The 16,209-nt window shown below is 41.1% G+C and overlaps 3 protein-coding genes across 5 annotated transcripts; 1 reads left to right on the top strand and 2 right to left on the bottom strand.

The window, feature by feature from the left end:
• Positions 1-494: 494 nt before the first annotated feature.
• LOC115012042 (claudin-9-like) lies at positions 495-4,364 on the bottom strand. Of its 3 annotated transcripts, none has more exons than XM_029437468.1 (3): positions 4,188-4,364; positions 2,969-3,153; positions 495-2,368 (listed from the first exon to the last, which is right to left on the bottom strand). In XM_029437468.1, exon 3 carries the CDS (start codon positions 2,167-2,169, stop codon positions 1,501-1,503), a length of 669 nt encoding a protein of 222 aa, XP_029293328.1. In that variant the 5' UTR covers positions 2,170-2,368; positions 2,969-3,153; positions 4,188-4,364; the 3' UTR covers positions 495-1,500. The 3 variants fall into 3 exon arrangements, with proteins under 3 accessions (XP_029293328.1, XP_029293335.1, XP_029293319.1); XM_029437475.1 differs by having other exon boundaries at positions 495-2,365; positions 3,394-4,364; XM_029437459.1 differs by having other exon boundaries at positions 3,394-4,364.
• Positions 2,540-6,666, top strand: LOC115012035 (GTPase IMAP family member 4-like). The gene is given in 4 exon segments (XM_029437446.1): positions 2,540-2,769; positions 5,337-5,358; positions 5,460-6,122; positions 6,125-6,666. Coding segments are annotated over 3 exon segments (846 nt in total). The 5' UTR covers positions 2,540-2,769; the 3' UTR covers positions 6,286-6,666.
• A 1,297-nt stretch (positions 6,667-7,963) lies between these two features.
• On the bottom strand, positions 7,964-10,915 carry LOC115010268 (GTPase IMAP family member 4-like). Its single transcript, XM_029434811.1, has 3 exons — positions 10,789-10,915; positions 10,514-10,585; positions 7,964-9,361 (listed from the first exon to the last, which is right to left on the bottom strand). Exons 1-3 carry the CDS (start codon positions 10,895-10,897, stop codon positions 8,433-8,435), a joined length of 1,110 nt encoding a protein of 369 aa, XP_029290671.1. The 5' UTR covers positions 10,898-10,915; the 3' UTR covers positions 7,964-8,432.
• Between the last annotated feature and the right edge of the window lie 5,294 nt (positions 10,916-16,209).

The following is a 16,209-nucleotide window of genomic DNA, read 5'->3' on the forward strand; positions in this document are numbered from 1 at the left end:
ATCCGTTCATGTTAAACAGCACATCAGTCACTGAGTGTTTACTGCCCCCAAGTGTATAATGTCTGCTTTCACAACTCATAGTGGTTAAATAATGGTTTGGGATCCAACTGCGATTTAATTGTTTTCCATTTAAATAAATATGTGGTTCAGGATGAGTATTAATTGTTTTTCATAATCTGAGCACGGCATGCAGAGTGATAATTTGCACAGGAAGTCATTGAAGTAAGAAAAAATACACATTACATGGCACTTCATTAAGGGAAATTAGGATCCTAATACCATTTTGAATCTTTTGCTTTTTGCCCCGTGGCCCACCATTACATTTCAGTTTGGGCACCCCTGTTTTTGACTCCTTCCTCTGAGACTGTAACGTGTCCTTTTTTGAAGAAGAAGAAGAAGAAGAAGAAGAAGAAGAAGAAGAAGACACCTGTGTTTCATAGTCCTTGAAAACATGAAACATTACTTGTATAAAGAAAAAAACGTTGTAGTAGAATGCAAATATGTATATTTATTGTGCATAAGTAGTTATTAATTATACAAACAGTAAAAAAAAATGCAATGTCCTAAACCTAAAAGCTAGAAACGTAAGATTTGCTACATCTCTAGACTATGTAAGACATATGACATTCAGGTAAAATGGTGAACATTTGTAAACTACACAAATAAAGTCAGAAATGAAAAAAGTTCAGATCAGCAACACATTATTTTTTTGTTAAACTAAATGAACAAAACTACTGCTAATGGAAATAATACTACATCAAATCAAATCAAATCAAATCATAAACTTTATTAATTATTTCTCATATTAAGGCGAAACAAACAAGCTCTAAAACTTATAGGGGACAATCGGGGTGTTTAGACTGATATCAATAAAAGGCTACAGTAGAAATACATATACAGAACCACTGTACAAATAAATATAAACAAGAATAAAGAAATAAATGAAAAAGGAAAACTAAAATGTGATGAGTACATTTGCTCGGAAACCCCAAATACTGCGAAACATTCATAAACAGTAAAATATAAATACAAATAAAAAAGCATTTCTCTGACTGCCCACACATATTTTCAGTAAACACACCAGTATACACTGATATACTATGTACACTGGCCTTCTGTACACAGACCGCCCACACACGCAGAGGCAGAGTGGAATTTGAGAAATGTAAGTTACACACATTAGTAAACCTCTAAACATTTAATTCCTCCCACAATTCATGTCAACTCCCACTCTGACAGAAAGCTATTAAATAATGTTAATTCTACTAGAAACCCTTTGTTGTGTATCAAGTAAATGAATCAATAAATGAGAAACAATCATTTACCAAAGTGTAATGAAATCCACATTGTAATTCAAACAAACTGTGCTTTAAAAGATATAAAACACAATAGAGGCTGCATACCCTCCAATAGATGGTGACCTTGTAGTGTCCAGAAGCTTGTCTGACGAGGTTGTGACCTCTGTGTTTGTTTGTACCTCACATGTCCGATAAAATCATCTCATACAAAAGATTTTTCCTGTTGCTTCACCTCCCCTGCTACCACTGCATGTGGGTTGTCCTTCGCCGCTCTGGGGAAAACAGGCACTGTTCCTCCGCTTCGTGGAGAGGAGCCCACATGCAGTAGGGAGCCCCCTACCAGGAGCATCACGCTGGCCCCCCAGCCCAGGTACAGCGCCGGGCCCAGCTCTCTCTTAAAAGGCGCTGCAACATTTGGATCATAGAAGTCCCTGATGATTGCGTGGGCAGTCCAACAGATGGGTATCAAGAAGGCCAAGCCAGACACGAGGAACAGCACCCCTGCTATCCTACCAAGCCGATACTTGTAGGCCGGGTTACCGTCACCCATGCAGTGAGTACACTTGGCCCCTGCCACCCCGAGCATGAGGGCCAGGAGGCAGAGGAGCAGGGAGAGAACAGTGAGGCTGCGGGCGGCTTGGGCAGACGTGGGCAGAGCCAGGGTGGAGTCGTAGGTCTTGCACTGGATCTGGCCTGTGGTCTGGGACAGGCAGTTCATCCACAGTCCCTCCCACAACACCTGGGCAATCACTATCTCTCCACCCACGAAGGCGGACACCCGCCACAGAGGAGCCGCACACACCAACGCCCCGCACACCCAACCCAGCACCGCCAACACCAAGCCCAGCAGCTGAAGACCCGTTGATGCCATGGCCGCTGAAGAAACTTCAATGTGCTCTCAATGCAAGAAGAATGTTCCTTAGGTCCTGTGTTTCTTCTCACCAGGAGGTTACTGAGCTCTCAGTAGATGAAAGTCAAGTCTTCAGAGTATATTCTGTCATTCAGTAAGATGTCCAGTGATTGTGAGTCGCCCCTTCTTCTCCTCAGAATGCTTTCCTGTTTAACACCTTCTGTTGAGATGACAGTTTTCAACATATGTACATCAAAGAAGCACATTTTATATGAACTCCTTAAATTAATACTTCACCCCCAAATAAGTCATAAATCAATTACCTACATTTTGTAGCTTTGTTTTTCCTGCATGCTTCCACGGTGAACGAAGCATTCAGGTGCACTACTCGTCCGTGCGAGTACTGTTAATGCGAAAATGTTTTAAATAGTATTTTTTTAGCAAAAATGTGTTGGGGTAATAGTGAGCATACGACAGGATAAATGAGACTTGGATTATTCTGCTCGAGTTGTGTTTTGATGTAGTTTTGCCGTAAGACGCCCTCCTTTTACTTCAATTCATCAAGAATGTTCTTTGTTTTTGGATTCTTCGTACACCGTGAGGACATGCGAGAAATTCAAGGTAACAGAGTGAGTAATTGATACACAAATGATCACTTTGGGGGGTGAAATATTCCTTTAAGTAATTATAGATCTGAGCTAATGGCATGACAGTTATTTTTAGTACAGCATATAATAGTAAAATAAGTTAAGAATAAAAACATTAAAATTGCTCAAGCTGTTTCCCCAGTTCCAGCTAAATAAAGTTTTATCAAACTTACCTTTCAATCACTAATCACACAATCAGATGTCCACAGACGGCGAGTTGTTGATCCTTTGTGCGTTTCTGGGTGGAATAGTCGTGTGATGTGAGTAGTTGGTGTCTTTCTCCTGGTATGACTGGCCAGCTTGTCTCTGGATCTCATACACAGGGGTGTAGGAGGACAGCAGTGTGTAATACTGCATACTAAAACACACACACAGCTAGTTATGCAAAAAATGACCGCACAAGGACACTTTGTTACGAACATTGTTGATTGCAACCATGTTGTCATTTATTGGAGTTGGAGTGGCCATATTGAGGCAATGGAGCCGAGGAGGAGAAAGCTGATTTAAGACCAAACAAGCGAAACATGAAACAATCCACACGTCATAATATAGTACACAACTACCAACAGAAGTGAACAAATGTATTTACTATAATTACTTTTTTATTGAGCAGTGCAGTTGTGTGGACACATTGACAGCATGCAGGTGGGTAGATGAAAAGTAGCTCTGTAGAGCCACTAGATGGCAGTAGAGACACTGCCACCATTACCACACAAGCTGTGTCTCAATTCCGGGGCTGCAGCCTTCGGAGGACGCAGCCCCTGAATTGAGACACAGCTACTGGCTTCCACGTCCCCTCCTTTCAGGCACTGCAGTGCATTTTGCCCCTTTCAGAAAGAGACGTGCTGGTAATTAGCTGCCTGATCCTGACAGTACGGAAGCTGGCAGCGAAACATTGAGTCAAACCGCATTTGGCTTTGATTGCTGCAGTCCAGGATGACGGGCAAATGTATTGAATACCATGTTGGTTCATTGTATAATCTGAGAGGGACTGTAGCTACTTCTTTAACCTGCACAAGGGCCAAGCTTCTCATTTACAATGGCTTTGCAGGCAGGTAGTATTATTATTGTCTCTGCCACAGTGTGTGGCTTTTTCGATTTGGCTATGAGTTCAGCTACTAAGTAGCTTTGAGAGCTCTCGCAGACGCCGTTGTAGTTTTTCCTCATAAAAGTTGCCTGTTCCTCCTTTCTCAGGCAAACAAAATAGTCCGTGTTCTTGCTTTGAAGTGACGGGTGTTTCGTTTGGAGATGGCGTTTATACTTGCTTGGGACCATGGTACTGTTGTTAAGCTTTTCCCCACACACCAAACATAACGGAGTCGGTGCAGTCGGCTCCCCGGTGAAAGTAAATCCAAACGAAAGATAACTTTTGCTGTATTGTCTCCAGCTCACCGTTTTTGCTTTATTTTGACCACCACTCATATTAGCTCTTCATCTGGATTAGAATTTTGTCCAGGGCCCAGTTCAGAGTCTTCATTTTTACTTTTCAAACATGTATCCATCGCTGTTGTACGTCTTGCCACCGACACCTTTCGCGCGTATAACCAATTCTATTGTCTTAAATGATCATTATTGCGCCACCTACTGACATGGAAGAGTATTTAATTTCTCCGCCAGTCACTACATTGCACGCACAGAAGCGCAACCATGGCAAATTATTTGCAGTAACTAAATATGTTTTTGGACTAATTAAGTGAAATTGGATCGTTTCCAACAGCACACTAGATGTTCACCCACTGCAAAATCACTGCTGTAGTCAACTACTAACTCGCTGTGGTTTCTGTCAAAAAGGCAATCAAAATAAGTATAAATAGGTGCAATTTCAACAATATTATACCTCAGTTTATCATTTATCAAAATCAGAAATCCTTTATTAGTCCCACGACGAGGAAATGTACGTAGTTACAGCAAAAGAAGGAAGCAGGAAGAAAGGACCTACGGTATCTCTCCATGAGACACCGCGGGTGAAGCAGTCTGTCACTGAAGGAGCTGCACAGTGCGGACAAAGTGTCCTGGAGGGGGTGGGACATGTTGTCCAATAGAGAGGACAGCTTGACCGTCATTCTCCTGTCTCCCATCACCTCCACAGTGTCCAGCGGGCTCCCCAGGACAGAGCTGGCCTTCTTAACCAGTCTGTTCAGTCTCTTCCTGTCAGCAGCCGAGAGGCACATGTGCATTACAACTTACAGATCACAGTGTATCTAAAAAGGCACAAAACATTTTGTGGAAACATTTGAAAAAGCAGTTACTTTTATTGAAAAATTGCAGTCAATGTCTTCTCTGAAATTTTTATACTTTGCAAAATCATCCCGCGGGCAGGATTGGACCCTCTGACTGGCCGGTTTTGGCCCGCGGGCGTATGTTTGACACCTGACCATTTAAGTTTCATTTCCCAGGAACCGGGTGGGGTGGGGTGGGGAGGGAGGAGTTACTAGCACACATACAAACAGACGGAATTTGATCTGGAAGAAAAAGTTAAAGAACGCAGACATTTGTTTCGGATCAAACTGTGTTTCCTGTTTTTTCTTCCTCTATAACAAGATGGCTTTAAGCTCAACTAAAGGTGAATGTCTTAACTTGTGTGTAGACATATGCAGGCTTTTTGCACTCTGATCCTAAACCCAAGAATTCAAAGCAACTGTCTCTCTGTCTTTTTATCCCCAGACTGCGACCTGAGGATCGTCCTGCTGGGGAAGACTGGATCAGGAAAGAGTGCAACAGGGAACACCATCCTGGGACGAAAAGCTTTTAACTCAGTGGTTTCTCCGTCTTCTGTTACAAAGACATGTGGGAAAGTAACCGGTCATTTTGATAAAAGAACCGTCACTGTGGTCGACACCCCTGGTATCTTTGACACATCGATCGAAGATGATCAACTGCAAAGTGTAATGGGAGAATGCATCACAGAGGCTGAACCAGGACCTCATATATTCCTGTTTGTGATGAGACTGGATGTACGCTTCACAGATGAGGAGAAGAATGTCATCAAGTGCTTCAAGGACAACTTTGGTGAAGAAGTCTCCAACTACACACTGGTGCTGTTCACTAGGGGACATGAGCTCAAGGAGAAATCCATTGAGACTTATTTATACGAAAGTCCTGAACTCAAAGCGTTCGTCAGTGGCTGTAAAGCTGGCTACACTGTGTTTGAAAATGAATTCATGGAAGATCGCACTCAGGTGGCCGATCTGTTTGAAAACATAGACAAAGTGGTGCAGTTAAATGGTTACCTCCATTATACCAGCAACATGTACGAAGAGGCCCAGAGAAAGAAAACATCGAAGGAATGGTGGAGCGAGTGGGGAGACAAGATGAACTCTTTCAGTAATAACTTGTTATTACAGCCACAGCCACAGCTGTCCCTTTAGCTGGTGTTGTTTTTAGTGCGGAGAGAGCAGCAGTTGCAGCTGGAGGACCAATGCTATTAGCTGCAGGTGCCATGATTTCTAAAGGCATCGGGAAGTGGATGAAACCTAAAACAGACAGCTGAGTCATGACAAACAATAAGTGGTTTTCTAAAGGCACTCTGGTGCTTGGAAACACTACCGCTTTAGTCGACAGGGATCGCCAAAATCAACACAAAATGAAAGTTCCTCCTTTTAACTTTAAGCAAACTTGTAAAGTCATTCTATTGATTGTCTTTTTTAAAACATGGAGGCAACACCTTTTAATGCATTTCATATTTTCTTAATGTACATGCATACATATTAATCACAACCTGCTTTGAATGATAAATAAACCTTTTAAAACAAATCTTATATTGATGCTATACACTCTTATCCTGAAAATCATTTTGTGTGAAGAACACTATTGTACTTTGTGTCTGTTTGGTTTGTAAGAATGAAATAAAACAATGTGTTTAAAACCTTAAGTGTTGGTTGTTGTTTGATGCTGCACCAAATTCTTTATATTAGAAGCAATCTCATAAAATCTTCTAGGGCTCCACACGTTTTCTTGTTTGACATAAACCCAGTCAGGGTGAATTCATAAGACACAGAACCAGAGTGGGTCTTGTGAAAAAATTAAAACTTTAACAAGAGAGGTGCAGCAGAGAGGAGACAGAACCACAGCCTTGTTGAATAAATTATATTACAGGTCATGCAGCAGACACTCTTATCCAGAGCGACAGCCTCCCTGGAGCAACTCAGGGTTAAGTACCTTGCTCAGGGACTCAATGTTAGCAGTCCTGGTATTGAACTCACAACCTTCCTGTGCTCTGTTTGGAAGCCTAACCACTAGGCCACTAGACCATGACCCTCCAGTAAAGACTTCAAAGTGAGTGGGAAAACTGTTTCTACGGGAACACACGCAACACATCAGAAAAGTCACTTCTTGTTTACCACTCTCCACTGCCCACACTGCCATTATAACCCACAGACGTCACTCTCTACTATTCAGAGACTATTTTCAAAAGAAAGTCTAAACTGTTGACACATTGTGTTGATTAGACACAGAAACTGGGACGGTGTTCAGAAAAAATGTAAATACAGACATTACATCTGATGATGCCACATCTCCTTTAACAGTTTGTGACAAGTGTCACCTGCATTAGCATGTAAGAAGTTATTATTAAATTATGGCCCAAACCTTTCTTTTATTGGACAGAGAAATAAGTGAGAGGAGCTTCTTTTCTTTTAGATACAAAGGCACGAAGAGAGGAGATCGCCTGTCTTGCATTTTACATATATAATGCAAATACACTACTTAACGTGTACAACAATAAGCTAGCAAAAAGAATGGACAGTTTGAAATGAACTACTAATAATTCACTTTAATATTTCTCTCCCCTTGTGTATTACCATTACACATGCAGATTTAATCTGCCACACCTACAAAACAATGCTATAAAAAGATTCACTTTGTCATCCTGAATTTGTTAAACATGGTAAATGACTCAGCGCCCTCATTTCATTGCAGATTTGGGTTAAACAGTCTAAGCTAGCCTGAGTCTGGCCTTAGAGTCTACTGCTGTAGATAGTATGTGCTGGCGGGGATGTGATGGCAGCATAGTGAGGGGTTGCTCTGTTAAGAAAGCTTCCTTAGTGAAATGACATCGGCCAGCGGACGTTTACCATTGTCTCTCGTTTCCTTTAGGGATGTGAGCTTGTAATGTTACTATTAATAACAGGAGGGAAATAGCACATCACAGTTTAAATAAGTAACAGTAATTAACCTGCATAAACATTTTTATTTGACCAATTATCACATAAGTTATGAAAGCATAAATTGTGCAAGTTGTTTTTACAAACTTTGTGAGATGTATAGCACAACATGTCAACACATTCAACCATTATTTATTAGGATTCTAACAAGCCAGAAAATATCTGTTCAAGTATAACTCGTGACATGGGTTTCATATATAAGCTCCGATCAATAAATGAGTGGAAAGAAAACAAACAAAAAGAAAACAAGTGTTGCATTGCATACCGTTTGTTTACTGTCAGCATTAAATTCACATACTTAGGATGTTATTGAAATGTTGTGTCAATACAAAATACTTTTGGAAGCGGAATGCGAAAAAACAACATCATTCACTGCTTACTTCTAAACAGTGTAGTGTGCAATACATACTTCTACTGTATATATCGCTGTCATATACTGCAGATGGATCAACATGTCCTTGTCACTAACCTCCGCCTATACTGGAACATTTGCTTTGGCTTTGCATCTTATGCCCTTCCATATACAAAAGGCAGCTAAACCACACAACACTCCCAGGAGGAGCACAGGAGCTCCTAGAGCCAAAGCCACCGTGGTGTTGGCTCCCACCGCTATAAACGTCCCAGCGACCACCAACACAACCGCAGCAGCCACCACCACGCGTATATTCTTCCTTTTAACCTTTTTCTCCTTTTCTCTCTCTTTCTCTTTCTTCTCCCTCTCTGCATCCCACATTTTCTTCTCCTCCTCTTTCTTCTCTTCCTCCTCTTGCTTCTTCCTCTCCTCCTCCTCTCTCAGCTTCCTCTGGGCTTTCTCATACATCTCATTAGTGTAGTGTTTCCCGCCGTTATCCTGTATCATTTCCTTGATCATGGTGATCAGCTCTTTGACCTGTGCTTGGTCCGCTGCGTCTTTGTTGTTGAAGGCATGGTACCGGCGTCCAAACGTAATAGAGAGTCTCCGCAGCTCCTTGCACTCCTTCAGAGCATTGTCAGCTTTGGCATGATCTTTGCATGTAAACAGCATGATAGTGTACATGGAGGCATCGTCCCCAAAGTTATCCTGGATCCACTTCACAGCATTTCTTTCCTCCTCGGTGAACCTTACTCCGAGCCTGATCACAAGTAAGAAGGCGTGAGGGCCGGGCACCGACATCTTGACGCACTCCTCTATTCTAGTTTTTAATTCTTCCTGTGTGATCGCTGTATCAAACAGACCTGGAGTGTCAATCACCTGGACTACAGTCCCGTCCACTTCCCCGCTCTGTGTCTCACAGTGCTTGGTCACAGACACAGGGCTCGGGTCTTCCTTGAAGGCCGCTCTCCCAAGGATGCTGTTTCCTGTCGCACTCTTTCCTGATCCAGTCTTGCCAACCAGGACTATCCTCAATCCAGACAACTCCAGAGCTGTAACAGCAGAAGCAAAATTAATGTTGAGCACAAGACATAAGTGATCCCATTGGTTGTTTTGGTTCATGGGCACCACTTGGGTTGTTTTGGTTGTGAAAGACCTCTCTGAATGGTGTATATCCACCTATAACTTGCTTTTACTTTTTAGCTATGTCTTTGAAGGTAACCTGCCGAGCCTGATTAAAAAGCTGAATTTCCATCGAAAAAATGTATGAAAGGCGGGAGTCGTGTCGGGCCCAGTCTGGTTCGTGCAGAGGATCAAAGCTCTAAACTGGATACAATGCTGCCAGTCACCTTTACTGCCATTGGCCCCATGTGGCCAACTGTGATATTGCAGTTAAATAAATCCCCTGCGGTACAGAAACCATTGTTAAAGAGCGTCTGTAAAAATGCTTACAGGACACCTCAAACAGGAAATAGGGTCGATTATTACTCTTTCTATTTAAACGTAAAACCTTTTGTGACGTCATCCCACTATAAAGTCTATTGGCCAAATAGGACCACATGCAGCGTCTATGTACTTGGCTAAGTGATTTAAAGTCGTCATGAGTGTTTCATGAGTAAGGAAACACATTCAACACGTCTGCTGGACCTCAAGGATACACACTGAAAAATACTTAATGTAGACATACAGTAACGTAGGGCAGCTTTAATCCCTCAGGAAGAGCATTCAACTATTTACTGTCTGGGAAAGAGTTGCAGGGCAACTGCAACCAAATATGTTCATAAATCATTTATTACATTTACAGCCTCTTATGTTTTATTGTAGTGGACAAACCCTTTTATTAATAGCTTAGTGATATCAATAACTCTTATTACAGGGTGCAAAAACTCATAAGGTAATAAGTGATTAATAAGAAATTAAATCTGCACTTATAGATGGGAGAATGGGTTATGGTTAGGGTTGAGCCATCAAAAGAGAGCAGCCAAAGATAAAGCTAGTAATACTAGAGAAGAATAAACACCAGACAAAGGGATTTTTCACAACCTGGCAAAACCATATGTGCTACTGATCTAAAAGCAATAATAAACCTTGAATTTACATTCATAAAACCATTAGTTTAAGCCTGTATACAGTGTTTCTTGTTCGAAGGGGAAGACAGATATATACTGTACTGAGAGATTTCATGAGACAATGAATGAGCATACCGTCAGAGTTATTCAGACCACACCTATCAGCCCGAGGTAGAGTTTTCTGCTTCTTTTCTCGCAGTGGTATTGCTGTGATATGAAATTATACCATTGAGACACAAAAGAAAATAGACTATTAGTCATTGACTTCATTATCAAGGTCTACCTTTTTAACGATGTCCCTCTTGTGCTCTTTCCAGGGTCACAGTATCCCAGTGTTACGTCTTACAGTAATTAAAAAAAGATCAATGATGTTTTCTTTTTTTTTACATAAGTCAGATAGATTGTCTTACCTTCAGCCATTACTTCGGATTCACCTTTTCCAGTTCCCAGGTGGCCAAATGTGTTGTTCCAGGCCTGAGTTGTGAACTTAGACAAGCTCTGTGGCTTGACTTTAGACATTGGTTTCTGGGAAACTTCTGGAAGCCTGACCTATGCTCAGGGGCTTCCTATTTCCTTGTATTGTCTTTAGTTAACATCTGAAAACGTGCATCCCCAAAGAGGCTGCCCACAGCTTTGTGAATATGCTGAGCAGGTTTGTGTATGGGCATGGCTGGTATGTTTTAGACAGTGGTGGAAGAAGTACTCAGATCCTTTACTTAAGTACTAATACCGTAATCTAAAAATATAAAAAATGTTACTTAAATAAAAGTGCAGGAGTATTATCAGTAAAATGTACTTACAGTAGAAAAGCTCAATTCACAGTGTTGTATTATTATTTTAAATATATACTGTATATATATATATATATATATATATATATATATATATATATATATATATATTCAGTTTTTATCAATAATGAAAACATGTCAGAGCATTTAAATTTTGTAGTTTGCTCATTTGGAGCCAATTATGGATACTTTGTATATTATTCGGTAAATTAGCTGTACAGTATATTGCAATATATTAGATCTTGCATTTTTATTATGTAAAAGGTAACTAAATTATAACATGTGAAATGTGAAAAAGCATTAATTTTTTTAAACAGCACCCTTTTCAAAATAAAAGCAACACCATTGTATTGCGTGCACGGTGTAAATAACTTTCTAACTGTGTTGCTATTATTTTTGAAAAGGGTGCTGTTTTTATTTATTTATGAACAGCTACAAGTAATGACGCCAAAATAAGAAAGATTGATACAGAATGTCGCGTTTTCAAGAAGACATGGACTGCTAAGTATGTATTTACAGAAGTCAAAGGTAAAGCCGTGTGCTTAGTTTGTGGTGCGCAGGTCGCTGTGTTCAAGGATTACAATTTGAGTCGCCGTTCAAGAACTTGTCTGATGAAGAGCGGGAAAAGGAGTCTGGTGCTTTGCTAGCTAAACTGCAAAACCAACAAGGACTTTTTACAAAACATTGCACATCCAGAGATGCAGCTGTCAACACAAGTTCTGTCTTATCCCACAAAATCGCTAGAAAAAGTAAACCGTTTTCTGACGGAGAGTTTATCTGAGGAGTGTTTGGTGGATTCTGCAGAACTCATATGTCCGGAGAAAAAGGAGGCATTTGAGAAGCCATGCAGTCAATGAAAGGGACAACAACATGAGTGATGTGTTCACGGAGGTAAATGCATGTGTGGACAAGTTGGGACTGAAATGGGACAAGCTGGCAGGCGTGACAACGGATGGTTGTCCAAATCTGACGGGGAACAATGTTGGACTTTTGAAGAGAATGCAGTATGAAGTGACAGAAATTAACCCTGAACAGAAATGGGTATTTTTGCATTGTATTATACATCAGGAAGTGTTGTGTAAGTCAGTTCTACAAATTAACCACGGCGTTGATGTTGTAACTAAAATAGTTAACTTCATCAGGGCAAGAGCATTGAATCACAGACTGAACATCGTGACATAGGCTACTACCACGCCGCTGTCAGGTGGCTCAGCCTGGACAAGAGTGTGACCTGAGAGAAGAGAGTCAAGACTTCTGTGTGAAGAAAGGAAAAGACGTCCCACAGCTTTCAGATGCAGACTGGATGGCAGACCTTGGTTTTGCTGTAGATGTGACTGCACTAATGAATGAACTAAATGTCAAACTGCAATGCAAGGGCCTTTTTGTGCATGAAATGTACAGCGCAGTGAAGGCTTTCATGAGAAAGTTGCAGCTTCTCTCAAGCCAAATGGAGGACAACATTCTCACCCACTTGCCAACACTGAAGCCACACCATCAGCTGATCACCTCCACAGGTACTCATCCATGTTAGAAGCCTGCATGGTGAGTTTTGGAGGCGATTTCAAGACTTTAAAACAGTTGAGAATGAAATGCACATGATGTTTCCCCATTTACATGCAATGTGGATGATGCACCCAGTGATGTTCAGCTTGAACTCATTGACCTGCAGTCTGACACACTTCTGTCAGAGCACTTTAGGTCAGTCTCACTGCCTGAGTTTTACTCTTCCACACATGAGGAGACATGCTCAGAAGATTCTGGTCCTCTTTGGATCTACCTACACATGTGAACAGTCATTCTCAGTGATGAAGTTCAACAATCCAGATACAGATCCTCTATCACTGATGATCACCTGTCAGCTGTCCTGCGCATATCCACCTCAGACATTCAACCAGATTTCAGTGCACTTGTTCAAGCCCAAGACAGACTGGACTTTTCTCACTGAACAAGTAAAGTGAACTGAAAAACATCAAAAGCACTTACTGCTTTTTGTATAAAGTTGATTCATTGCTTATCTTTACATACTGTAAAACACCTTTTCAGCATTGGTTTGTGAAGAATACTGATGTAATGATTGTTTTTACTGTTTATTACTTCTCTAGGAGTATTTTCCTATTTGACCCACTCCACAATTTCATATATTTATTGGAAGAGGATATCCTTATTACTTTGATTACCAGTAGCAGCTAATCAAAATATATAATGTACTTCTTTTTACAATGGGAGAAAATGAATATTGAGCAGAATTAAGTTCAATTTATTGTTGATTCGGCCCTCCAACACAGCTTGGGTTTCTCATGTGGCCCCTTGTAAAAATGAATTGCCTAACCCTGATCTATTGCCTCTACCTTCCATATATTTTTTATTGTCACATAATAGATCCCATAAAAAACAAATACAAGTCCAAAGTGCTATTGCCACGACAGCATATGAGGGGTAAAATATAATCTTCAGTTTATGCCCCACCCCAAAATGTTAAAGGTGTTAATAGGATTTGTTGATAGCAACAGCATTGCATACTCCATTCAGCAGGTGAAAACACCAGCAGGCTCGAGGATCACCACCTTGACGTGTGCTGTAGTGTGGCCATTGCGTAGTCGATGAACAAAGGCCCATTCTGAGCCAGGAAAATCCCTGATTGAGTCTCTGAACTAAGTAGCTTTAGCAAGGTAACTTTGTTAGTTTAAGTTTGTTGCTGTTTCTGTAGCTGCAGCTGTATGCAATACAGTACATTACATGAATGATTAACATGACCTGCACCGGCTGGTGTAGGTATATGATGACAGCTAGCTTCAGGTAGGTGAGACCAGCTCATGCTAACTGAATGTGTCCAGTCGTAAGTTGTTTGGTTATATAATGAAACCAAGTAGGCAAAGCCCTCTCCTTACATTCAAACAGATAGTTTTATCGAGCCTATTATCGTACAACACGTGTTTCCTCAGCTGTCTAATATGTTGGTAGGTGGAGGGATCCTTTATTTAGCCTAACAATTAGAACACACCCAACAGTCTAATTACAATAACGATGTACCGTCTCAGCTTTAAGGTTTCACTTTAGCATTACTAAATAATAGTTTCCAGTGAACAGACCAAACCTAGTGTGTGTGCTTTTCCATCACTATCGTTCCATGATTCTGTCATCTAACTGCGTGACAAGCCACCAGCCTTCCTTGATCTTTATGTCCGTGGCATGATTTCGCTCCAGTTGCTCTGAACTAGGGACTGATTGTACTGTTGACGGACACTACTCTCTGTACAACAGGTGGAGCCATGCTCACACTCCCTCATGTTTGAACGCAGAAAGTCCGGAAAGATGTGATGATAGCAGTAGTGGATGTTCTGATCCTATACTGGTGGTGTGCATCACAAGATCCGAACTCATGGTAGACGCCTTGTTCAGATGAGATCTTTACAAACTAGCTAGACTTTTCAAGTCTATGTGTACTGCCCAATCAATGTGTCTCAGTAGGCAGCATCAACATCACTTCCCAACCCAGTCCAACATCTCAACAAAAAATAAACTCCTCAAAACACCTTCGAGAGGAAGATCAGAGGAACATGTAGACTATTTCACATTTACAAAAGCTGAACACAAAGCTGTTACAGATACAATATCAGTTTATCTTCCTCCTGAAACGGCATCCACAATGTGTGAAAAACAAAATCCAAAGCAACACATCGGGGTTTGTAGAACTGGGTGCTTATGATTGTGAGTGGCCTCAGCAGAATAACAATTTTTTCCAAGTAGATAATCAGCTTCACGTTTCAGAAGCAAACCTGTTATTCTGTGTGTGTGTGTGTGTGTGTGTGTGTGTGTGTGTGTGTGTGTGTGTGTGTGTGTGTGTGTGTGTGTGTGTGTGTGTGCACTGACCATTCAAGCAATTAACATCAGGTGATGTCGAGGTGCATGAGGCCAGCATCAAATGTATATGGTACGTGCCCTAACCACTATGACACCAGGACACCTAGATACTCCTTTTAGCTGACATATTTAAAGTAGAAGTTTGTAAACCTGTATAGTGCATATGTATTTAGCCTGTGTGTGTGTGTGTGTGTGTGTGTGTGTGTGTGTGTGTGTGTGTGTGTGTGTGTGTGTGTGTGTGTGTGTGTGTGTGTGTGCGTGTGTGTGTGTGTGTGTGTGTGTGTGTGTGTGTGTGTGTGCGTGTGTCAGAGATACAGACAGACAGGTAGAACAATCCTCCCAACGTGCAGTCCGAGGCAGGAACATTCTGTTCTTAAGTGTTTGGCTGTACGTGTGTGTGTGTGTTTCTTCGTGCTATAACAAAGAGCAAGACAACAAGTGTTACCGCATGTGCAATAAAGTCGCAGGTGCCACTCAGAAGTGAAAATGGCTTTGATTTCTTGCACTGTGAGCTTCTCCACAGCAACGCATAGTTCAGGCTGTCTCACTGCATAGTCAGAAAACATAACCCAACAGCCCTTTAGATCAGTTACACAACGTTAATTAAACAATACATTTACCAAATCATTTCCATAGAACATATTTTCACTTGCAACATATTTTACTTGTTGGTGAGTCATAAGAAAGGAGGATAATACACACTGATGAATGTTGGATGGAAATACTTGTTTTGAGATATTTCACAGCTCATCCCGTGAATGGCATGGGTTAAGAATCTTTTTTAAATAGATTATACAATTCATTACTCAACTAAATATGGCCTTTTACTGTACAGCCTGAGTCTTTCCTACATGTGTTGTTGCATACATTATACACATGCGAACAGTTCTTTTTACTAAATAAATATAGCTTTTGTTTGTGGTCTCCAAATCTCTCTGAGCCTCAGCCTTACCTTAGCGCAGGCATTGTTCTGTGGCTTTCAGGCACCATGACTCACGTATTCACACCACACATCTTTATAATGGCACCCACCCAGTTAGAGCTCTGAGAGTAACCAAACCACTCTCACATGTTTTTGAGAGTTAACACTTGTATCACTGTTTTTAGGGGGACAGCGTGGATGTGAGGTGTTATCGAATCCATTCATCATTACACCGTGCAATTCTGTCTTTACAAATA

The sequence above is a fragment of the Cottoperca gobio genome, chromosome 1 (assembly GCF_900634415.1).
Source record: "Cottoperca gobio chromosome 1, fCotGob3.1, whole genome shotgun sequence".
Taxonomy (NCBI): domain Eukaryota; kingdom Metazoa; phylum Chordata; class Actinopteri; order Perciformes; family Bovichtidae; genus Cottoperca; species Cottoperca gobio.